At 42.2% G+C, this 25,840-nt stretch overlaps 1 protein-coding gene across 1 annotated transcript in view; it reads right to left on the reverse strand.

Annotated features, from left to right (window-relative positions):
- Window positions 1-723: 723 nt before the first annotated feature.
- The window catches only part of LOC144490314 (protein DENND6B-like), a 36,455-nt gene continuing 11,338 nt past the window's right edge, over window positions 724-25,840 (reverse strand). The window contains exons 5-8 of the mRNA XM_078208079.1: window positions 21,973-22,085; window positions 17,321-17,401; window positions 10,393-10,498; window positions 724-809 (exon numbers count right to left, since the gene is read on the reverse strand). Coding sequence (XP_078064205.1) covers window positions 724-809; window positions 10,393-10,498; window positions 17,321-17,401; window positions 21,973-22,085 — 386 coding nt within the window. The remainder of the gene's footprint in view (window positions 810-10,392; window positions 10,499-17,320; window positions 17,402-21,972; window positions 22,086-25,840) is intronic.

Below are 25,840 nucleotides of genomic sequence, written 5' to 3' on the forward strand. Positions count from 1 at the left end.
CTTGATTTATAGGACAGTGCCCTGATGATAGTAAATTAAACAGAATAAGATCGATAGTATAGGCAAACAGCCACATTATAGATTCTATCCATTTATTTAACTCCCAGAGTATCTCCTCATTGAAACAGAACTCCGGACAACATATTTAACCCGGGAATATTATGTGGATCCTGTTATCTGCAGATATGCTTTTTGAGCAGCTTATACCAACACTGAAGAGAATAGAAATTCTGATTGACATGCTGGATTACAAAACAGATAACAAGAACAGTGAATTTCTGACAAGGAGCCAAACACTATTTGGTCAAATTGGAAACAATATCAAATGATCAGAGCAGAGGATACAGATTCTCCATCTTGTGAGCAGTGTGGAGTAACTAAAAGACTGCACTGAGAACAAGACACTAAATCTGAGTTTAAGAAGAGAAAGAAGTGCAATTGGAAATGCTGCATTTCATGCCAACATAAATTCCGAAATAAATTTCTATATACAGAGCCCCAGCAGGAAAACTGGGTTAAAATAATGTCATTTCAACTCCGGAGTCCTCAGTTCAAATCCAGCTGAGAAAGATCGAATCGGTTCCACATCTTGGAAAGAGGAAACGACATGAGTTACAGTCTACATCTTCCATAAGCGTCTTTTAACTGAATTTTAAGTCCCAAACAACTCAGAAATCTGGGTCTCTCTTTACCAAACCCCAAACATCCCACATTTCTGCCCGTTCATACCTGAATAACCACTCCCATCACAGGCAGGCTGAGCATATTTCCAGGGACTGGTGCTGGCCACTGGTCAATCTCATTACAAACTGAAAGAAAAGTAGACAGTACTCAGAATTCATAAACTGAAGAGAAAACGCTGGAAAATCTCAGCAGGTCTGGCAGCATCTGTAAGGAGAGAAAATATGACTCTTTGTCAAAGCTGGGTCATCTGGACTCGAAACATCAGCTCTTTTCTCTCCTGACAGATGCTGTCAGACCTGCTAAGATTTTCCAGCATTTTCTCTTTTGGTTTCATATTCCAGCATCCGCAGTAATTTGCTTTTATTCACAAACTGAACATAATTGTCTGCAACTATTTTCTTCAAGCATATCTTTTACCAAAATTGTTCCCACTATAATATCTAATAACCCAAAGAATGAAATCACAAATCTTTGAATGGGACTTGTGACCTTAAATGGCATACAAGAGCAACAGCTCCAAGTTATCAATGGAATTCCCAGGTTCCACTAAGGGTGAAATGAGGAGAAATGTATGCAGTGAGTTGTTACGATCAGCAGCGTGCTGCCTGAAAGGATGGAGGAAGCAGATTTAACACTAACTTTCAAATGAAAATTGGATTAATACGGGGTAATATTTGTAAGGCTAAGGAGAAAGGACAATTCAATGGGACAAATTGGATAGCTTTTTTTGAAGAGCTACACAGGCACAATGGGGCAAATTACAAGATTCTTTAGTCCCCTCCATTCTCCATGTAATAATGTCACCCAGACCAGTTTTCCGTCACCAACACCCTTTATTTACAATGTGCATACATAACCGCGTCTGCGACTACACTGTACAGGTCAAGTCCCGGAATCTTCTGACTGCCAGTCGGAGTGGAGCCAGCTGGCTTTAGACCACGTACACACGTGTACGCGCGCACACACACGCATACGCACACGCGTACACCCACCCCTCCCTCCTTATTGAGCAAGCCTCCACTCACTTAAGGGGGGAGCTCGTACTCTTCGAGCCCACAGGGAGACCTACTGAAGATCTCCTGTGGCCATCACAACATCCACCAAGTGGAAACTGATCAAAATCTTTGGGAAAAACCCCTAAAAATGTTTGTAGAAACTATGTTTATAAACTTGTGCAATGTACAGTACTTCTAAAGAAAATACTCAAACTGAACTGGAAAGATATTTTTTCCTCTCCTTAGCTCCTTTTGACACTTTCTTCCACATATCGACTACTCTGCATGTTTGTTAAATCTAAGTCTCTTCACCTTTCCTATTCCAAGTTTGAGACTATGTCCTCTTGTACAATCTGAAACAAGATTAAGCATATTGATTTTTTTAAAATCCTGATATGCTCTAGAAGATTTTGATCACTTAGTAAACCATGGATTAAAATCAGCACAATTTTCTGGTCTGAAAATCTAACAGCTCCTAAAGGAATAACATTGTATTGATAACATGTGATTGAATGTTATGTAAAGGGATCTTGAGAAGCTACTTAAGCTGCCGTTGCTGTTGTACAGATGGCTTATTGATAAAATAAACCAAGCAGTATAAGAAAAAATGTGGCAGCATGAATGTTTAAATTTATTTATTAGTGTCACAAGTGGGCTTGTATTAACATTGCAATAAGGCTATTGTGAAAATGCCCTAGTCGCCACACTCTAGCACCTGTTTGGGTTCAAGGAGGAAAGATTTAGCATGGCCAATGCACCTAACCAGCACGTTTTTTTGGACTGTAGGAGGAAACTGGAGCACCCGGAGGAAACCCACACAGACACGGGGAGAAGGTGCAAACTCCACACAGTCAGTCAGTGACCCAAGCCAGGAATCGAACCCGGATCTCTGGCGCTTTGAGGCAGCAGTGCTTACCACTGTACCACCCAGTACATAGAAAATAGAAAGGGAAAATAGCAAATTATTAAATTTCAAATATAAAAGTAAATGCTGAAAATACATAGTAGGTATGTCAGCATGGGAGAAAAGACAAGATATGAAATTTTGCGCCATCATCAGAACTAAATATGCTGAATGACTCACTGTTGATTTCCAGCATATTCTATTATTTTAGCACATAGGGAGTTCTCCAAAGAACAAAACGTAGAAGTTTTTTTTGGATAATAGCCTTTGGAAAACCTCATATCCATACTGTCATGTTTCCTTTAATGCTGTACACTTGAATTATGGTCAATTTAGTTTACAATGCAGGATATTTAGAATGGAAGTAAGGAATGTGTGACACTTGAAAAAGGATCAAAAGCAACACCATGACATGTTCAAACAAGTGCTTAGCCAGGGAGGGAAAGAAGACATGTGAAAATTGATAAAAAGCTGGTGGTAAGGGAATTCTAAGAAGGCTGGTTAGCATTTGTTGGCTTGTAACTATAAGTTCCAAATAATATGTAGTCTCCCGGTACCAGGTAAATGGTATCATGGTGAGGTTATGTATATTCTGGGAAGAAGTTGAGCAACCTGAAGATGTGCTTGACATTTGAAACAATGAGATGAAGATCTTGCAAAAGGAACTTGAAGAATTATATGTTAGTTTGAAAAGCAGCAAATCACACCACTCAAAGGCAGTAACCTTTGGATTATTCCCAGGGTCATGCACTCGGCCAGTTAGAGAGGAACATTTCGAAACATCAACATGTGGTTTGCCAGTCAGTGGAGAAAGGAACGTTTCAGATTCATAGCGCATTGTCATGGGTTCTGGAGCAGAGGAAGATCCACAGAAAAGATGGGCTTCCTCTAAACAAAATCAGCATTGATGCCCATTTGGAGAATATGGGAGAATATTAATCAATCAAATAGGAAGGCCAAAATCTGAGTACTTGAGGAGCTAGGAATAAATATGATGAAGCAGTAAAACAATCGAAAATATCTGCTACACCAATATCTGCTATTCACTGTGGGAAACAGTTACTTTAACATTCACTTTCATTCTTCTGCTGATAGTCAAATCTTAGATGCCTAGTTACTCAAAACCTGTTATCATTTTATGACCCAAGTGTCACCAAAACACCCCCCCCCACCCTTCTCTGTCCACGAGAAACAATATTCTTTGAGTTTTTCTTCATAACTATTAACCTTTCATTCTCTGTCACATTCCCTTTTCATAGCTCCAGCACTAATCCTATAATGTGGTAGTCAAAACAGCACACACGATCTTAGCAATAGCCTAACCAATGTCATGCACATCGGTTAGACTATTCAAGATAATTTACTTATTTTAATGTCCAATGCCCCATGTATAAATTCCAGAATCATTTCAATGTTTAAAGATATAAATATCTGCATTCCAAATCCTACAATTCTCCACTCTGTCTGAACTATATCCAACCCTAATTGCCCATTCCACTTCACTGTTTATATCCTATTGCAACTATCTTCAAAGTTTACAACATCCTCTATGATCTTAATTCATTCATAGGATGTGGGCATTGCTGGCTACAAGACACCCACCATCCTAACTTGGGACCAAATTACTATTCTTTCACTGTTATTTGGTCGAAAACCTGGAATTCCTTTCCTGACAACACTGTGGGTGTACATAGACTACAAGATTGCAATGATACAAAAAAAAAAGCAGCTTGCTACCACTTTCTCAAGAGCAATTAATAATAGCTGACAAATGCAGGTCTTACCAGTGATGTCCACATCCAATGAACAAATGCAAAAAATTGTACACAGTGCTCTGGCTCATTTGTAAAGATTCAGCATCACTTCCTTGTTTTTTGTGTTGAACTGTATTTTTTTTTAAAAATTCATTCATGGGACATGGGTGTCGCTGGCTGGCCAGCATTTATTGCCCATCCCTAGTTGCCCTCGGACAGTTGAGAGTCAACCACATTGCTGTGGCTCTGGAGTCACATAGGCCAGACCAGGTAAGGATGGCAGATTTCCTTTCCTCAAGGACATTAGTGAACCAGATGGGCTTTCCTGACAATCAACAATGGTTTCATGGTTATCAATAGATTCTTAATTCCAGATGTTTGTTATTGAATTCAAATTCCACCATTGGCGGGATTCGAACCTGGGTCCTCAGAACATTAGCTGAACTTCTGGATGAATAGTCCAGTGATAATACCACCAGGCCATCGCCTCCCCATTATTATAAAGACAAAAATCCTATATGCCTTCTGAACCATCTTGCACTTTCACCTTCATATATTTGTGAATGTCTATCCACAGTTCTTTCTGTTATGCTCCCCACTCAATAGTACCATTTAGATTACATTGCCACCTTCCATTACTTGTCTGATGTTTGAGAGTAGGGTGGCAGACTTGTAACTGGCTGGATTACATTTGTCCATTTTTGAGGACAGGATATAACTGGGCAATATCCCACATTGTCAGGTAGATGCCAATATTGTAGATCCACGGGAACAGTTTGTTCAGGGGCATGGCTATTTCTAGAGCACAGCTCTATTGTGGGGTTGTTGCCTTTTCTGTATCAGGTGTCTTCAGATGTTTCTTAATATTACTTGTAGTGAATCAAACTGGCTTAAGACATGTATTATGCTGGGAATCTCGAGAGGAAACAGAGTGGATCATCCACTCGGCACGCCCAGTCGAAGATAGCTACAAGGACTTCAATCTTGACTTTTGCACAGAAGTACTGGGCTCCCCCATTATTGAGGGTGGGGAAGTTTGTGGAGCCTCCTCCTCCACTAGTTGTTCAATCGTCCACTACCATTCACAATTGGATGTGACAGGAATGGAAAGCTTTGATCGGATCCTTTGGTTGCAGGATTGCTTTGGTCTGACTATCACATGCTGCTTCCACTGGGCAATTCTGGGCACTATACTCTCAGAAGGATGTCCAAGACCTTGGAGAGGGTACAGGGGTGGTTTACCATGATGATGATGTGGAGATGCCAGCGTTGGACTGGGGTAAACACAGTAAGAAGCCTCACAACACCAGGTTAAACTCCAACAGGTTTATTTGGTAGCAAAAGCCACGAGCTTTCGGAGCGCTGCTCCTTCGTCAGGTAAGTGGGAATTCTGTTCACAAACAGGGCATATAAAGACACAAACTCAATTTATAAAATAATGGTTGGAATGCGAGTCTTTACAGCTAATCAAGTCTTAATGGTGCAGACAATGTGAGCGGAGAGAGCATTAAGCACAGGTTAAAGAGGTGTGTATTGTCTCCAGACAGGACAGTTAGTGAGATTTTGCAAGCCCAGGCAAGTCGTGGGGGTTACAGATAGTGTGACATGAACCCAAGATCCCGGTTGAGGCCGTCCTCATGTGTGCGGAACTTGGCTATCAGTCTCTGCTCAGCGACTCTGCGTTGTGATGTGTCGTGAAGGCCGCCTTGGAGAATGCTTACCTGAAGATCAGAGGCTGAATGCCCGTGACTGCTGAAGTGTTCCCCAACAGGGTTGTATGGTGTCGTGGTCACTGTTCTTCTGAAGACTGGGTAGTTTGCTGCGGACAATGGTCTGTTTGAGATTGTGATGCGGACAATGGTCTGTTTGAGGTTGTGAAACAGACCATTGTCCACAGCAAGCCTTCAGAAGAACAGTGACCACAACACCTTACAACCCTGCCACAGTAACCTCTGCAAGACGTGCCGGATCATCGACACGGATGCCATCATCTCACATGAGAACACCATCCACCAGGTACACGGGACATACTCTTGCAACTCGGCCAATGTTGTCTACCTGATACGCTGCAGGAAAGGATGGCCCGAGGCATGGTACATTGGGGAGACCATGCAGACGCTATGACAACGGATGAATGAACACCGCTCAACAATCACCAGGCAAGACTGTTCTCTTCCCGTTGGGGAACACTTCAGCAGTCACGGGCATTCGGCCTCTGATCTTCAGGTAAGCATTCTCCAAGGCGGCCTTCACGACACATCACAACGCAGAGTCGCTGAGCAGAGACTGATAGCCAAGTTCCGCACACATGAGGACGGCCTCAACCGGGATCTTGGGTTCATGTCACACTATCTGTAACCCCCATGGCTTGCTTGGGCTTGCAAAATCTCACTAACTGTCCTGGCTGGAGACAATACACATCTCTTTAACCTGTGCTTAACCCTCTCTCCACTCACATTGTCTGTACCTTTAAGACTTGATTCCTGTAAAGACTCGCATTCCAACCATTATTTTGTAAATTGAGTTTGTGTCTTTATATGCCCTGTTTGTGAACAGAACTCCCACTTACCTGACGAAGGAGCAGCGCTCCGAAAGCTAGTGGCTTTTGCTACCAAATAAACCTGTTGGAGTTTAACCTGGTGTTGTGAGGCTTCTTACTGTGTTTACCATGATGATACCAGGGATTAGGAACTTCGCTCATGTAGAGATTTTGCCGAAACTGGGATTGTTTTCCAAGATGTGGAGATGCCGGCGTTGGATGACATTTTCTTCCTTTGGACTCATGGTGAACAATCACTGAAACAACTATATGATGACATCAACAAGTTCCATCCCACCATCAGACTCACCGTGGACTACTCTCCGGAATCGGTTGCATTCTTGGACACACGCATCTCCATTAAGGACGGTCACCTCAGCACCTCACTGTACCGCAAGCCCACGGATGACCTCACGATGCTCCACTTCTCCAGCTTCCACCCCAAACACGTTAAAGGAGCCATCCCCTACGGACAAGCCCTCCATATACACAGGATCTGCTCAGATGGGGAGGATCGCAACAGACACCTCCAGATGCTGAAAGATGCCATCATAAGAACAGGATATGGCGCTCGACTCATCGATCAACAGTTCCGACGCGCCACAGCGAAAAACCGCACCGACCTCCTCATCAGACAAACACTGGACACGGTGGACAGAGTACCCTTCATCGTCCAGTACTTCCCCGGAGTGGAGAAGCTACGACATCTCCTCCGGAGCCTTCAACATGTCATTGATGAAGACGAACATCTCGCCAAGGCCATCCCCACTTCTTGCCTTCAAACAACCGCACAACCTCAAACAGACCATTGTCCGCAGCAAACTGCCCAGCCTTCAGGAGAACAGTGACCACGACACCATACAACCCTGCCACAGCAACCTCTGCAAGACGTGCCGGATCATCGACACGGATGCCATCATCTCACGTGAGAACACCATCCACCAGATACATGGTACATACTCTTGCAACTTGGCCAACGTTGTCTACCTGATACGCTGCAGGAAAGGATGTCCCGAGGCATGGTACATTGGGGAAACCATGCAGACGCTACGACAACGGATGAATGGACACCGCTCGACAATCACCAGGCAAGAGTGTTCTCTTCCTGTTGGGGAACACTTCAGCAGTCACGGGCATTCAGCCTCTGATCTTCGGGTAAGCGTTCTCCAAGGCGGCCTTCACGACACACGACAGCGCAGAGTCGCTGAGCAGAGACTGATAGCCAAGTTCCGCACACATGAGGACAGCCTCAACCGGGATCTTGGGTTCATGTCACACTATCTGTAAACCCCACGACTTGCCTGGACTTGCAAAATCTCACTAACTGTCCTGGCTGGAGACAATACACATCTCTTTAACCTGTGCTTAATGCTCTCTCCACTCACATTGTCTGCACCTTTAAGACTTGATTAGCTGTAAAGACTCGCATTCAAATCATTATTCTATAAATTGAGTTTGTGTCTTTATGTGCCCTGTTTGTGAACAGAACTCCCACTCACCTGACGAAGGAGCAGCGCTCCGAAAGGTAGTGGTGTTTGCTACCAAATAAACCTGTTGGACTTTAACCTGGTGTTGTGAGACTTCTTACATTGTTTTCCAAGAGCAGTGAAGATTAAGAGGATACTTAACAGACACATTTAGAATTCCGCAGGATTTTGATAAAGTGGAGAGGAAATATTTCCTCTGGTGAATGGGTCAGTAACCAGAGGTCTCAAATTTAAAATAGTTGGTAAAAGAACTAGAAGGGAAATCAGAATTTTCTTTTCCACACAGGATCTTTGTTAAAAAGTGGAAAGCACCACTTGAAAGTGCAGTGGAATCTGATTCCTTCATAATATTCACAAAGCAATGGGACACATACTTTACAGGATTATGGGGAAAATGCTGACACGAGGGACTAAATTGGTCAGCTATTTCAATGAGCCAGCACAGACATAGTGGGCGGCAAGATTCTATGACTAAATTGTAATGGAAAAGTTAGAATTTTAAACAAAAACTTGCCTGAACTGAAAACATGCTCGTGTCAGAAAATTTACAGAAATGCAGCATCTGAAAATGTTCAAAAACTATGCAGGCTTCCACCCAGTGACTAAAATGTGCAATTACAATGTGACAGGAGTACATCAGCAGCTTCCATTAGAGTTGTGGATGCAAGGAATTTTTATTGGCAAAGTTGACATAGAACTGTGACAACAGAGTGATAATAGGAAGTATGGTTTTGTAAATTAGAAATGCTCGCAGTTGAGGTCATGAGATTTAAAATTTCAAGAGTGCATTTGATCCAAAAGTAGGAGGCAAGACAAATAGTGAAGAATACAAAGCTGATCAAGGAGAGTCTGCATGAAATCCTGAAGGATAGGTTATATTTGACTAATCTAGCTGAGATTTTTTTGATGGAGTACACAGGCATGACACACAGTAGACTGCCTATGGATGCGGTCTACAAAAGGCATTTGATAAGGTTCTGCAAATGCAAAAGCACACAAAATTGCAAGTAACCTTATAATATGAGCTGGTTATTAGTTGGAAGATAAGAACCAGAATATGGAGATGAAGGAAGTGTCATCTGATTGGTGGAATGTGACAAGTCGTGTTCCCCAGGCATTTGAATTGGGACGTCTGCTTTTCATCATAAAAATGAATTGTGTGAAAGAATAGAGTTGGATTTCCAAGTTAACAAAGAAGCCAATTCAGGGGACACGATAAGTTGTGTCGATGAGAGCAGAAATTACAAAGGGGCAGACAGACTATATAAGTGGGCAAAAACCATGGCAGATGAGTTCGATGTGAAGAATGGTGAAACCAATATTTTTGATTCAAGACAGGCAAATAGTTATATTTTCTAAATGGCAAGAAACTGGAAACTGTCGAGGAGTGAAGGAATTGGGTGCCCATGTGCACAGTGCATGGAAAAGTACAAAAAAAGATAGATTAATGGAATACTGATGTTTATTTTAAGGGGACTGGAATACAAAGGTGACTAAGTTATACTTCAGTTGTATAGCACCTTGCCTAGACTCCGTCTGGAGTAGTTTTCAAACTGGCACTGTGTCTTCAGAAGGATAGATTGCCCTTGGAGGGATGAAGGATTGAAAAGGGCATATTTGCCCGAATGAAACCAGGTCTCCACATTATTGGAGTTTTTCAACACTGCTAATGCAAACAATAACCTAGCATTAAGTGCAGGGTGATACTCCCCAACATGGCCACCCTGAAAAGTCCATGAGTGGAGGACTGCTTGCAAAAACTTGATTTAGAAGAAATTTAGGTGCATTCCACAGAAAAAAGAAATTGAAGTTTTTGGTTAGAAGATTGGCTTTGTGATCTCATTGGTTTTTTTCAGGTTCCTAAAAGTTATTTGCCCTTAGAAACTAGAATCGGAGCATGTGAATTTTATAAAAGCCAATTTTGGTTATAATTACAATATGCCCCTGGAAGGTCAGACACCTTAATTTCATATAGATATTTTGAGTCTGCTGGCAGTTATAATTGTAACATTCCTAGAAATGCTCTAACCTGCTTCTAGACAAGGCTCCAGTTTCTCAAAATATTCAGGTGCAACCAGTTGCAGCAGAGAATGGAAGAGGTTCACAAAAGGAAGTCGAGAAATCAGCACCAGTGACTGGAGGAAAAAAAACAGAAAGAAGCACTTTATGATGCAAGTTAAAACTTGATCTAGTTTTTTTGACTTTTTTTGTGAAATCTTACTTCCTATGTGATGTGCGGTACCTTTTAAACATCAGCCAGCACAGGTTCCTGTACAAGTCAGTGACAGGGACTGAGCAGGGGAATGGGTCTGATTGGGTTGTTCTGCAGGGAATTGGCATGGACTTGATAGGCCAAATTAGGATGAAATCAAATGGACTCTCACAGTAAAATATAAAGAACACTAGCATGGGGGTGCAGAAGTTGGGGGCTTCTTGTATAACCTACAACAGCGAGTGTTTGACAACAAAGACATGCGCAAGTCAACAAAAGTCCTAATGTAAAAAGTAGCTGTCATCACATGCTAATGTAGAAAGCATTCCTGAATGCATTAGAGAAATCTAACCTCTTTACATTACTTTTGTCTAAAATTTCTTTGGATAATTATTTAGGGTACTGCTGCGACTTCATTTTTCTAATTTGTTTGTGTATCCCTTCCTGTACCAATGTTTCCCATATTTACTGATGATAATAGGTAATCATAGAGATGGGCATAGCTTAGGGAGATTCTCCGCTTCCAATTTATCTGGGTATTTGCTGGAAAAATTATTTGCAGTTTGGACCTCATTTGGTTTGCGGGAGTGTAGAAAGACCTTTTTCCGGCCAGCCACAAGAGTGGATTTTCATACTGTATTGTCTGCTTCCTGCCTCATTAAGTATGCAGACACAGGAAACACACCATAATCGCTGGCAGGCAGCCTCAGAATCACCTACCACACTGTTACCTCACCATTTCCTCATCCAGGTACCATATCTAAACGGCAGCCACGCACGCAGTTCCTACCACTTGTAGCCTAGGTCCGCTACAGTGAAGACATGGCCTTATAAGCCAAGAAGAGTGCAGTGACCTATCCTAGGAATGCCTTTTGGATGCCCACCACGAAGTTCTCTACCCCATCCCTGTTTACAGGAGATCCAGCAATGTCACCACTCCAGCTTGGGAGGCGGTGGTGGTCAGTGTCAACACTGCACATAAGAGATTGGTCATCCTATAAATATGTGAAGAGTAAAAGGATGAGACGTGAAGGAATAGGGCCTATAAAAGGTGAAGGCGGGAAAGTCTGTACGGAACCAGTAGAAATGGCAGAGGTGCTCAATGAGTATTTTGCCTCGGTTTTCACAGAGGAGAAAGACCTGGGTGGATGTACTGAGGGCGTGCGGTAGACTGAAAGGATTGAGTATGTGGACTTTAAGAAAGAGGTTGTGCTGGAATCTTTGAATGGCATCAAGATAGATAAGTCGCCGGGTCCGGATGGGATGTACCCCAGGTTACTGTGGGAGGCGAGGGAAGAGATTGCAGAGCCTCTGGCGATGATCTTTGCGTCGTCAATGGAGACGGGAGAGATGCTGGAGGATTGGAGGATTGCGCATGTGGTTCCTATTTTCAAGAAGGGGAATAGGGATAGCCCAGGAAATTACCGACCGGTGAGTCTAACCTCAGTGGTTGGTAAACTGATGGAGAAGATCCTGAGGGACAGGATATATGAGCATTTAGAGAGGTTTAGTATGCTCAAGAATACTCAGCATGGCTTTGTCAAGGGCAGATCGTGCCTTACGAGCGTGGTGTTCTTCGAAAATGTGACTAAACACATTGACGAAGGGAAGGCGGTAGATGTGGTTTATATGGATTTTAGCAAGGCGTTCGATAAGGTCCTCCATGCAAGGCTTCTGGAAAAAGTGAGAGGGCGTGGGATCCAAGGGGCTGCTGCCCGGTGGATCCAGAACTGGCTTGCCCAAAGGAGGCAGAGAGTGGGTATAGATGGGTCTTTTTCTAAATGGAGGTCGGTCACCAGTGGTGTGCCCCAGGGATCTGTTCTGGGACCCTTGCTGTTTGTCATTTTCATAAATGACCTGGATGAGGAAGCGGAGGGACGGGTTGGTAAGTTTGCCGACGACACGAAGATTGGTGGGGTTCTGGATAGTCTGAGGAATGTTAGAAGTTACAGAGGGACATAGATAGGATGCAAGACTGGGCGGACAAGTGGCAGATGGACTTCAACCCAGATAAATGCGTAGTGGTCCATTTTGGTAGGTCAAATGGGATGAAGGGGTACAATATAAAGGGAAAGACTCTTAGTACTGTAGAGGATCAGAAGGACCTTGGGGTCCAGGTCCATAGGACTCTAAAATCGGCAGGTGGAGGAGGTGGTTACGAAGGCGTATGGTGTGCTGGCCTTTATCAATCGAGGGATTGAGTTTAGGAGTCCGAGGATAATGGTGCAGCTATATAAGACCCTCGTCAGACCCCACTTGGAGTACTGTGCTCAGTTCTGGTCGCCTCACTATAGGAAGGATGTGGAAAAGATTGAAAGGGTGCAGAGGAGATTTACAAGGATGTTGCCTGGATTGAGTGGCATGCCTTATGAGGATAGGCTGAGGGAGCTCGGTCTTTTCTCCTTGGAGAGACGAAGGATGAGAGGAGACCTAATAGAGGTGTATAAGATGTTGAGATGCATAGATCGGGTGGACTCTCGGAGGCTTTTTCCCAGGTTGGAAATGTCTGCTACGAGAGGACACAGGTTTAAGGTGCTGGGGGGTAGGTACAGGGGAGATGTTAGGGGGAAGTTTTTCACACAGAGGGTGGTGGGCGAGTGGAATCGGCTGCCGTCAGTGGTGGTGGAGGCGAACTCAATAGGGTCTTTTAAGAGACTCCTGGATGAGTACATGGAGCTTAATAGGATGGTGGGTTATAGGTAGGTCTAAAAGGTAGGGATGTGTTCGGCACAACTTGTGGGCCGAAGGGCCTGTTTGTGCTGTAGTTTTTCTGTTTCTATCCTCGTTCTAAACTCGAACACTCACAAGGTCATCACATTTACGAGCATCTCACTCACTGCCAGCTCAAGGGACATCACCACTCACTGTCTCATACACATGCTCTCATCTCCACCCGACCTCATCTCCTCTTGAGACTGTCTCAATTATTTTTTTAATTCATTCGTGGGACATGGGCGGCGTTGGCTGGCCAGAATTTATTGTCCACCCCTAGTTGCCCAAGGGCAGCTGAGAGTCAACCACATTGCTGTGGCTCCGGAGTCACATGTAGGCCAGACCAGGTAAGGATGACAGATTTCATTCCCTAAAGGACATTAGTGAACCAGATGAATTTTCCTGACGATCAACAATGGTTTCACGGTCATCAGTAGATTCTTAATTCCAGCTATTTTTTACTGAATTCAAATTCAACCAGCTGCTGACGCAGGATTCAAACTCAGGTCCCCAGAACATTAGTTGAATTTCTGGATCAAAGTCGAGTGATGATACCAGTAGGCCATCGCCTATCCTCCTCACCATTTTGAGGCTACTAGCACAGATCAACATGTGCCCCCACACACTCCCGGAGATACCTCCCTTTCCCAAGCAAACCCCAGCTTTGCAGCTGGTGAAAAGCCACCCTTGCCTTTCTGCTAGCCTGGTAGGTAGAGACCTGTTCACGAGCCCCCTTATCAGCAATGTGGGGCAGCTGCAAGGCCTGAAGCTGGTGACGAGCGTTGCCCAAAGCAAGTTTGGCAAATGAACCTCGAAGTTTCGTCAAGTGCACATTGCTTACGCACTGTTGTAAAACACATCAGTGCGCAATCACACCATGAGCTAATGATCCAACTTGGGGTGACGATTCCAGCGAGCAGAACTTATAATGAGATGATAAAGTACTCAAATTAGGTTCCTGAAGCATGCCAGCAGAAAACCCAGCCTGCCGCTGACAGGTTTTACAACAAAGTGAAGCCGAGTTTTCTGATCTCCTGATACTTCTCTATCTCGCCCGCCAAGACACCCGCCACAAACACTTGCAGAAAATCCCAGCCTTAATCTCAGTTTGAATTTTGTGATGGAACAGAAACTGGAAGATTGGCTAATTTGATGCCAATAGAATGTACAATGAGCAGCAGAGTCTTGCGGTAAAATAATCAGCAGAATTAGCTGAGAAACATTAGTAAGGTAACCAGAACAAGGGACTGAGCCATCCAGGGTCTAGAGACAGTAAAATGAAAGCTTTACCTCTGAGAGCAGCTGGAGCCGAGGAGAATTCTCCAGAGGACTGTGGCATAATCAAGGGTGATCACTACAGAAGTAAATAACTTTAAAATTGATGTGCCTTTTAATAAATTCTTGGGAAAAGTGTATAACATGCATAATTATAAACCATTTTGTTAAGTTAATTGTGCCTGTTTTGTATAATCTTTTCTAACAATTAATTTTGTGTTTTTTTTAAAAAGTGAAATCTTTAGCATAGTTCTATTGGATAAAACAAGACCTGCTGATTTCTATTTAAATGTCCACTCACCTGATGAAGGAGCAGTGCTCCAAAAGCTCCTGATTCCAAATAAACCTGTTGGACTTTAACCTGGTGTTGTGAGACTTCATACTGTGCCCACCCCAGTCCAATGCCAGCATCTCCACATCATATTTAAATAGTCCCAAACTGGATCATAAATGTGGCAAGTAGATTGGAAAATATCTAGGTAAACTGACTAAAACACAATTAGGCTCAACATAAAAACAGCTTTTAAAAACCACCTACTTCTGCATCCACCAAATCTCCCACTGGATTGAACTGGAAAAGGCGCAGAGTAGATTCACCAAAATGTTACCTGGGGTGAAGCATTTCAGCTACGAGAGAGTCTGGGTAGCCATGATGTGCAGATGCCAGCGTTGGACTGGAGTGGGCACATTAATAGGTCTCACAACACCAGGTTAAAGTCCAACAGGTTGGACGACTACGGCATTGCTGCAACTGCCTCAGTACTCAACACCGACAACTGCCAATCTCCAGATGCAATTCTACATCTCATCCGCATCATCCTGGACCACAACGTCTTCACCTTCAACAACCAGTTCTTCATCCAGACACAGAACAGCCATGGGGACTAAATTCACACCTCAATACGCCAACATCTTCATGTACAAGTTTGAACAAGATCTCTTCATCGCACAGGACCTTCAACCGACGCTATACACTAGATACATCAATGGCATTTTCTTCCTTTGGACTCAAAGCGAGGAATCACTAAAACAACTACGTGATGACATCAACAAGTTCCATCCCACCATCAGACTCACCATGGACTACTCTCCAGAATCAGTTACATTCTTGGACACACACATCTCCATCAAGGATGGTCACCTCAGCACTTCACTGTACCGCAAGCCCACGGATAACCTCACGATGCTCCACTTCTCCAGCTTCCACCTTAAACACATTAAAGAAGCCATCCCCTACGGACAAGCCCTCCGTATACACAGGATCTGCTCAGATGAGGAGGAATGCAACAGGCACCAACAGGCGCTGAAAGACGCCCTGGTAAGAACAGGACTTGACTCATCGATCGACAGTTCTAACGCGCCACAGCAAAAAACTGCACCGACCTCCTCAGAAGACAAACACGGGACACGGTGGACAGACTACTCTTCGTCGTCCAGTACTGCCCCGGAGCGGAGAAGCTATGACATCTTCTTCAGAGCCTTCAATATGTCATTGATGAAGATGAACATCTCACCAAGGCCATCCCCACACCTCCACTACTTGCCTTCAAACACAACCTCAAACAGACCATTGTTCGCAGCAAACTACCCAGCCTTCAAGAGAACAGCAACCACCTCACCACACAATGCTGCCACAGCAACCTCTGCTTGACGTGCTGGATCATCGACACGGATGCCATCATCACACGTGAGAACACTATCCGCCAGGTACACACTCATGCGACTCAGCCAACGTTATCTACCTCATACACTGCAGAAAGGAATGTCCCGAGGCATGGTACATTGGCGAGACCATGCAGACGCTATGGCAACGGATGAACGGACACCGCTTGACAATCATCCAGCAGGAGTGTTCCCTTCCTGTCGGGGAACACTTCTGCAGTCAAGGGCATTCAGCCTCCGATCTTCAGGTAAGCGTTCTCCAATGCGACTTCAAGACACATGACAACGCAGAATCACTGAGCAGAAACTGATCACCAAGTTCTGCACACATGAGGATGGCTTTAACCGGGATCTTCATGTCACACTACGTGTAACCCCCACTATTTGGCCTGGGCTTGCAAAATCCTACTATCCTAGCTTGAGACAATTCACACCTCTTTAACCTGTGATTAAACCTCTCTCCACTCACATCGTCTGTACCTGTAAAGACTTGATTACCTGTAAAGACTCGCATTCCAATCATTATCTTGCAATTGATTCTTTGTCTATATATGCCCTGTCATGAACCCAGCTCTCCACTCACCTGATGAAGGAGCAGTGCCCTGAAAGTTCTTGACACCAAATAAACCTGTTGGACTTTAACCTGGTGTTGTGAGACTTCTTACAAAATAATGGTTGGAATCAGAGTTGACTCGCATTCCAACCATTATTTTGTAAATTGAGTTTGTGTCTTTATATGCCCTGTTTGTGAACAGAACTCCCACTCACCTGATGAAGGAGCAGCGCTCCGAAAGCTAGTGGCTTGTGCTACCAAATAAACCTGTTGGACTTTAACCTGGTGTTGTGAGACCTCTTACTGTGTTTACCCCAGTCCAACGCCGGCATCTCCACATCATTGTTCAGTAAGGCAGACTCTTAATCTGAGCACACTGTTTCTCCTCTCCAATAAATCACAGAACTTGTTGTTTTTCTTCCCTCAATTATCTATTAGTACAATGAGGCACTCTAACTTCTCAACTTCAATGTTTTGGTCAAAACGTTGACTCTGATTTATGCACAAACAAGTCTGGTTCATATTGCAAGCAAGACAGGTTACCTTCTGAAAATACCCTCGTTTAACCGTACTATCTTTGACTTGTCGGAAGTAAACAAATCCATAATAATGTGCTCGATCCCGCTGAAAAAAATAATTTGAATGGATTACATTCAAAACGTATCACAGAATCATAAAATCTGATAACAGTTCATCTATATTTGCTTCTTTCACCAACCTAGAACATAGAACATTACAGCGCAGTACAGGCCCTTCGGTCTTCGATGTTGCGCCGACCTGTGAAACCAATCTAAAGCCCATCTAATCTACACTATTCCAATATCATCCATACGTTTATCCAATAACTATTTGAATGCTCTTAATGTTGATGAGTCCACCACTGCTGCAGGCAGAGCATTCCACGCCCTTACTACTCTCTGAGTAAAGAACCTACCTCTAACATCTGTCCTATATCTCTCACCCCTCAATTTAAAGCTATGTCCCCTCGTGCGAGCCATCACCATCCGAGGAAAAAGGCTCTCACTATCCACCCTATCTAATCCTCTGATCATCTTGTATGCCTCTATTAAGTCACCTCTTAACCTTCTTCTCTCTAACGAAAATAACCTCAAGCCCCTCAGCCTTTCCTCATACGATTTTCCCACCATACCAGGCAACATCCTGGTAAATCTCCTCTACACCCTTTCCAACACTTCCACATCTTTCCTATAATGCGGCGACCAGAACTGTACGCAATACTCCAAGTGCGGCCGCACCAGAGTTTTGTACAGTTGCAGCATGACCTCCTGGCTCCGAAACTCAATCCCTCTACCAATAAAAGCTAACACACCGTACGCCTTCTTAACAACCCTATCAACCTGGGTGCCAAATTTCAGGGATCTATGCACATGGACACCCAGATCCCTCTGTTCATCCACGCTACCAAGTATCTTACCATTAGCCCAGTACTCTGTATTCCTGTTACTCCTTCCAAAGTGAATCACCTCACACTTTTCCGCATTAAACTCCATTTGCCACCTCTCAGCCCAGCTCTGCAGCTTATCTACCTATCAACCTAGGATGCATTAACTCCACAGATAAGGTGACTTATCAACTTATAGTAATGCTAATCTATTATTGCACTTTCTCTATCAATTATTATCCTGTTCATAACTTTCCTCTCCTCTTTTAGTGTAGTGTTCACATAATTTACTTCCTATGTGAAGACAGATGAAAGTACCTGTACTTATTTAATACTTGAACCATGTCCTCTGTTTCTATATGAAGACTTTTCTTTGGGTCCTTAATAGGTCCAACTTCTTTCTTAGCTAACCATTTACACTTTATACATGTACAGTAAATATTTTAGGTTCAAATTAGTGTTGCCTGCATAACTTGTCATTGCCTCCCTCCCATGTTAATATTTTGACTTCCTTCTTGTTTTCCAGAATCTTCCTGATTATTAACGGAATCTTGCTCTGGACAATCGTCATAAGCCTGTGTTTTTGGTTTTATTTATCTTTTATTTCCTCTACCATCCCAGAACATGCCTAGTCATAAAAACAGAAAGTGCTAGGAATACTCTGACAGATCTGGTGAGATAAAACAGAACTCTGTTCCCTGAATGCCTTCCATTGTTTTATTACTGCTTTATCACAGAATCATCTTTTCCAATGTAGGCTGCTAAGTCCCTTGTTAAGTTGCTGAAATTAACCATTCTCGAGTTACTTATTTTAGCTTTGATATTTTCTGGTCTCTTGCCATAATTATTTCAAACTGAATTATGATGTGGTCACTATTAGATGATTTCCTACTGCAACATTTATCCTACTTCATTTCCCAGAACCAGGTCCAACACCGTTTCCTTCACTGTCCTGATGAAAGGTCATCAACCTGAAACACTAAGTCTGTTTTTCTTTCCCTACAGATCTGTCAGAACTGCTAAGTATTCCCAGCACTTCCTGTTTTTATTACTGGTGGCTTCCTGGTTGGCCTGGAGATGCACTGATCAAGAATGTTTTCCTGTACACATATCAGAAACTAATCTCTTTTTCCGACCTTGGCACCATATTTTTCCCAACTAATGTTAGGGTAAATACAGTAAAGGTCTCCTAATATTACTTCTCTATTTTTGTTAGCTGCCTTCGAAATTTGCTCATCTATCCCCTTCTCACTGTTAGGATCTCAATGTTAATAAAAACCTCTCAGCTCCTTCTCAATTCCTTAGCTGAACCCAATTAGATTCAACCCTAAAAATATCTAGTATGCCTTTTCTAGTTAGAACTTCAATATCTTTAATCAGTACGATCACATCCATTTCCTCTTTCTATTCGCTATTGTTCCTGACTACTTGGGAACATTAATATTTTAAAAACTGATTCCTCCCTTATTTAAGCAATATCCCTAATATTAAAACCACATCACAATCCCATGTTACAATCTGTGCCTACAGATCACCAACCTAGTTAGTTACACAACTAACATCAATGTCCATACAATTTAATTCCTCCTTCATTATTTTTGCTACTTTCCTCAATCTGCTCCCTGAGATTTTTGGGAAATTTCTATTTTTATTGCTGCCTACATCTCTGTCCTCTGGTCGCACTGCTGCTCCTTTCTGCTATTTTGTGGTTTCATTCCCTACCTCTGCAAAATTATTTCAAACCCTCCTCAATGACATCATTTAACCTCCCAATAATAACATTGGATCTGCCTCTGTTCAAGGTCAACACTTTCATTTTGTACAGGTGCCCTTTACCCCATAACTGGTCACAATGTCCTAAAAATCTGACACCCTCCATCCTGCAACATTTCTACAACCACACATTTACCTGCACAATCTGCTTGCTTCTACATTTACTAGTGATGACAGTGGGGGTAATCCTGATTTTTTTTTAAACCTTTTTCATAGCTTCTGAAACTCTGCCCAAGGACCACAGCATTTGTTCTACCTACATTGTTGGATCCAACATGGGTAACCACCTCTAATTGTTTTGTTTCCTGTTTGGTGATATCCATTACTCTAGCATCAAGGAGGCATTATAACATTCAGGAACCACAATTAGCTATTACAAAAACACTTGTTTGTACAAATCCCCCAATGACTACTACATTCTACTCTTTCCATTTCCCATATGCAGTCACATTTCCTGTATGCCTAGCTCCTAGTTTGAGCCACTCCTACAGTTCTTGGCACCTATCATCCTGCACAGGGTTCCCACTCTGACCAAATTCCTGTTGCCAATCTGCTTGGCAAGCCATTCCATTTAGTAAATTCTCCCAGCTTTTGCACACCTAAGAAATGAATTTAATCCAGGATTAACCAAAAAAAAGCTAAATATAGAAGATGGATAATATAAAAGAGAAATGGTAAAGGATTTTATAAGCACCTAATAACTCAACCGTTAAAAAAAGGATAAGGACCAATTAAAGATCATTGCTGCTTTCAAAACAATGAGGAAAAGGGATGGGAGAAATGTCTTCTTACGGCAGTGTTGGAGAGGATGATGGAATGTTTCATCAGAAGGAAAAGATAAAGTTTATTTATTAGTCACAAGTAGGCTTACATTAACACTGCAACGAAGTTACAAACCCCACTGTAGTTTTTAAGGAAGAATTGGAGAGATACTTGTAGCAGAGGTACATATGATACTAGAGAGAATGCATCAAGCACAGGGGTTAAATTTTGGATTATTCTAGCAAACAGATAGCACAGGCTCAATGGGCTGAATGATCCCCTGCATGCTGTAAATTTCTATTGTTCTAGGTGTTTAAAATTATGAGGTGTTTTGATAAGGTAAATAAGGAAAATCTATTGCCGTTGATGAGCGAGTCCATAAATTAGAGCATACATTTAAGATTACCATCAAAATATCAAAGGTAGTATTTAGGAGAGAACTTTTAGAGAAATTATTTCTACCTAGAACGTTGCTAAAAGGTGGAACACTATTACAAATGATTTCCATTTATGTAGTAGCTTTTATGTAGCAAAACATCCTAAAGCACTTCATACAGGAGTCATGAGAAAAATAAACATTAAGTCAAAGGAGATAATAGGAGGTAATCAAAAGTTCAGTCAAAGGAGGGTTCTAAAAGAGTGTGAGGTAGAGTATTAGGGACAGAATTCCAAAGGATATGGCCAAGGTAGTTGAAGGTACAACAACCAAACGTGGGGCCAAAGGAGTAAGGGCCAAATTCAGAAGAATGATAAGTTCCAGGTGAGAGATGTAGTTGTAATGAAGGATTAAGTTACAGAATACAGAAATAGGAAGGAGCAAAGATATGAGAGATTCAGAAGAAAATACATAACAATTCTTGAAAAAAAATTGACTATGTAAAAAAAAGGTAGGCAAATTAGAATTGGATTAACTAGAAAGAACAAACTAGCATTTATATTTGTCAAGGCAGGTGGAAGGAAGATAGGAGAAAGGTGCATAATAAATAATGATGCATAATAAGTAGATGTAATAAGTAGCCGCCTCAAAGCTGTTGTTGAATTTTGAGAAATAATTTAAAGGTCTGGGTTTCACATACTACGTTATAAACAATGTTTCTGCACTCGAACTGGTAGTTTAGTGCAGGATCATTCTGAACTGTGTCAGTACATGCTTTCACATTTATTTTGACAGGCTGATAGGAAATTTTATGTTTTTAGTTGTTGATAAATTGAAAAAAATAAAGCATTAAATTTATGTAGGGTTAACTCTGAAACACACCTGAAGAACAACTGGAGCATCTCGATTGTATTTCTCTTCATCTCCATTCATGGATAGCTTGTGCCCTGCTGTCTGCCGAATTCGAAAACTGAACTGTGTGTCTCCAAGGCAGCCTGCAGCAACAACAAAAACAGCTTGCATTCATATGACACCCATTTGATAAAAGCGCCTGAAAATTTGAAATACAATGGAAAATAGACATTGAACCTTAGAAGCAAAATTTATGCAAGTATCCCCAGACATTCCACAGCAAAGAGCTCCAGTTTTGCTGCCAATTACAGGGTGAAGTGATGGGATGGGGGTACACAAAAGGCCAATGTCTGAGGACTGAAGGGTGCAGGAGGGGATAGCCTTGATGAATTTACAGAAAAAATGGTGACACTAATAAAATAAAGAGTTGAAAACAAGAACAAGACCTTTAAATATAATGTGTGGAAACAGGGAGCCACCTTTGGGTGGGGCAGAACGTGGGTGACTGGACTTTTGGCTCAGTGGAAGCAAATTCACCTTTGAGTCAGAAGGTTGTGAATTCAGGTCTGAGCTCAAGACTTGAGCATAAGAGCACATCCAGGCTAACTCCTCACTGCAGTAATGAGGGAGTGTTACATTGCCAACAGTGCATTCTTACAGATGGAATACTAACTGGAATCTTGTTCGACTGGATGCAAAGGATCCTTTTGACACTTTTTGAACAGCAGTGTCCCAGTCAACATTTAAATAGCACCAAAATCTGATTATCTGCTCATTTAACTCACTGGTTGTTTGTGGGGTAGTGCTTAATGCAAATTAGGTGATTTAACTGTGAAATGTTTTGGAACATCCCAGAATAAGTTAGGTGCTAAATAAGTTTGAGTTGTTTCTTCTTTCCTGTGGAAGTCAACGTATAGAACTCTTAGGGGGATCTAATCAGAACAATGCAGTGGAGGATGGCCAATTTTTCAAAGATCAAAATCCAGGAAAGAGAGTGTGCATGAGCAATATCAGAACATTTTTTAAAAATCATGATGATAAAATACTAAATGTCCATGTGTGTCACTAAGTGTCAATGCAATTACAACTCATTTTGAAACCTAGTTTATTAGGCTGCCTTGTGTCCAACTATTTACAACTATCTCTCATTCACTTAATCTCCTTATTCCTCACATTTAGTTTTTTTCCCTCATATCCCCAAGCAAAAAACAAGCACTTTCTCCCCAAGGAGACACTGCTAGTATCATAATCGGAACATGAGATTGATGAAAGTAAGAGAAGCCAAAGAAGAAATATATCCATATCAATTAACCAAAGCTCTGCAATGCCAAAAGTCCAAGGCCCTGACCGTATTGATAAACAGCCCATTGTTCCCTCTCCAGTGCCACCTAGGTGTGGACAAGACCCTGGAAGGGAGCCAGAGTGAACCTGGCCCTGTGAACTCCAGGTCTTTCCTTAGTTATTAAGGATTTCAGCCTGTACATTCCAGGTGTTAAAACAGTAGATTTTTAAAAACCACACATAATTCAGTGTCATCATCTAATACACTGGTGCCAGGGTTTGGAACATATGTTCTGGGCTGGGGAGGTGTAGTGGGAAGGGGAGGATCCAGTTGTTGTGGTCTATGTAGGTAGCAACAACATAGATATGACTAGGAAAGAGGTTCTGCTTAGGGAGTATCAGCAGCTGGAGCTAAATTAGAAACCAGAACCTCAAAGGTAAGCATCTCTGGATATTACCTGAGTCACAAGCAGATTGGTGTCGGGTAAATAAGATTAGAGATTTGACTGGGAGGTTCAAAGGCTGATGCAAGAGAAGTAGGTTTCAATTCATGGGGCACTGGCAACAGTACTGGGAAAAGTGGGAGGTGTACCACTGGTGCAGCCTTCAACTGAACTGTGCTGGCACCAGTATTCTGGCAAGTTGTATAACTAGGACGGTAGAGGGGGCTTTAAACTAAAAAGTAGAGGCAAGGGATTAACTGAAGGAAGATATGATAAAAGGAGAGGGCAAGGTAGCAAGATAAGTAATGACGATCAGAGCCTAACAGGAAGAGACAGAGCATACAAACATAAAAATGCACCAGCAGATAACACTAGACGTTACAAAAATATTAAAAAGACACTGTTTCTGACCACATGCAACATTCATAACAAAATGGATGAATTGTCAGCTCAAATAGAAATAAATATGTATAATCTGGCAGCCATTACAGAGACATTGCTGGGACCTGAATATTCAAGGATACATGATATTTAGAAGGGATAGGAAGCTAGGAAAAATAGGTGAAGTAGCTCTGTTAATTAAGGATGACATTAGTACAATAATGAGAGATTATCTTAGTTCTAAAGATCTAGGGCGGCACGGTAGCACAGTGGTTAGCACTGCTGCTTCACAGCTCCAGGGTCCCGGGTTCGATTCACGGCTCGGGTCACTGTCTGTGTGGAGTTTGCACATTCTCCTCGTGTCTGCATGGGTTTCCTCCGGGTGCTCCGGTTTCCTCCCACAGTCCAAAGATGTGCGGGTTAGGTTGATTGGCCAGGTTAAAAATTGCCCCTTAAAGTCCTGATGCGTAGGTTAGAGGGATTAGCGGGTAAATATGTGGGGGTAGGGCCTGGGTGGGATGGTGGTCGGTGCAGACTCGATGGGCTGAATGGCCTCCTTCTGCACTGTAGGGTTTCTATTTTTAAAAAATCAATATGAAGAATCAGAATTGGTAGAGATAAGAAAAGGTGGAAAGTCACTTGCAGGAAGTTTTTATTCCCCTTGCAGTAACTACACTGTAGGATGGGGTATACAGGAAAAACTAATGGGAAGTTGTGAGAAAGGTACGGCAATAATCATGGGTAATTTACATATAAATGGGGCAAATCAAGTTGGCAAAGACAACCTGGAAAATGGGTTCATAATGTGTTTTCAGGGCAATGTTTTCAAAAAGCATGATCTAGAGCCAACTAGAAAGCAGGCTTTTCTAGACCTGGTAATGTGCAAAGAGACAGGATTAATGAATTACCTCATTGTAAAGGAGCCCCTAGGTAGCAGTGATCATAATATGATTGAATTACAAATTCAGTTTGACAGAGAGAAGTGGATCTAAGATTGGTAATTTAAAGATAATTGGAGGCAATTACAAGGGCATGAAGACCGACCTGACTAAAGTGAATTGGAAAATTAGGTTAAAGGGTAGATCTGTAAAAATGCAATGGAAGACACTTAAAGGTATTTCATAATACTCAGCAAAGATATGTTCCAGTGAGAAAGATGGAATCTAGCAGAATCATTATTCGTGGCTAACTTGGGAAGTTAAAGATAGTATCAAATTTAAAGAAAAAGCATACAATTCCAAGAAGACAAGGATAGGTCAGAAGATTGGATAGAATAGAAAAAAAACAGCAGAGAATGACTAAAAAAAAATAAGGCAGGAGGAATTAGAGTATGAAAGAAAGCTAGCTAGAAATATAAAAACCGATATTAAGAGTTTCCATAGGCACTTAAAAAGGAAAAGAGTAATCAAAGTGAGTGTTGTTCCTCGAGAGTCTGGGGAAGTAATAATAAAAAATAAGGAAATGATGGAAGTATTGAACACGTTTTGTGTTTATCCTCACTAAAGAAGACATAAATGACATCCCAGAAGTAATTGTAAATCAAGAGATGAAAGAGAGGGAAGAACTTAAAATAGTTACAATCACCAAGGAAAAGTACAAAGAAAATTATTAGAATTAAAGGCTGACAAGTCTCCAGGTCCTGATGGTTTCATCCTCAGGTAAAATAAGTGGCTGCTGAGATAGTACATGATTTGGTTTTGATTTTTCAAAATTCCCTAGATTCTGGAAAGGTTCCATCAGATTGGAAAATAGAGAATGCAACTCCTCTATTCAAGTAAGGAGGGAGACGGAAA

The sequence above is a fragment of the Mustelus asterias genome, unplaced genomic scaffold (assembly GCF_964213995.1).
Source record: "Mustelus asterias unplaced genomic scaffold, sMusAst1.hap1.1 HAP1_SCAFFOLD_3143, whole genome shotgun sequence".
Classification (NCBI taxonomy): domain Eukaryota; kingdom Metazoa; phylum Chordata; class Chondrichthyes; order Carcharhiniformes; family Triakidae; genus Mustelus; species Mustelus asterias.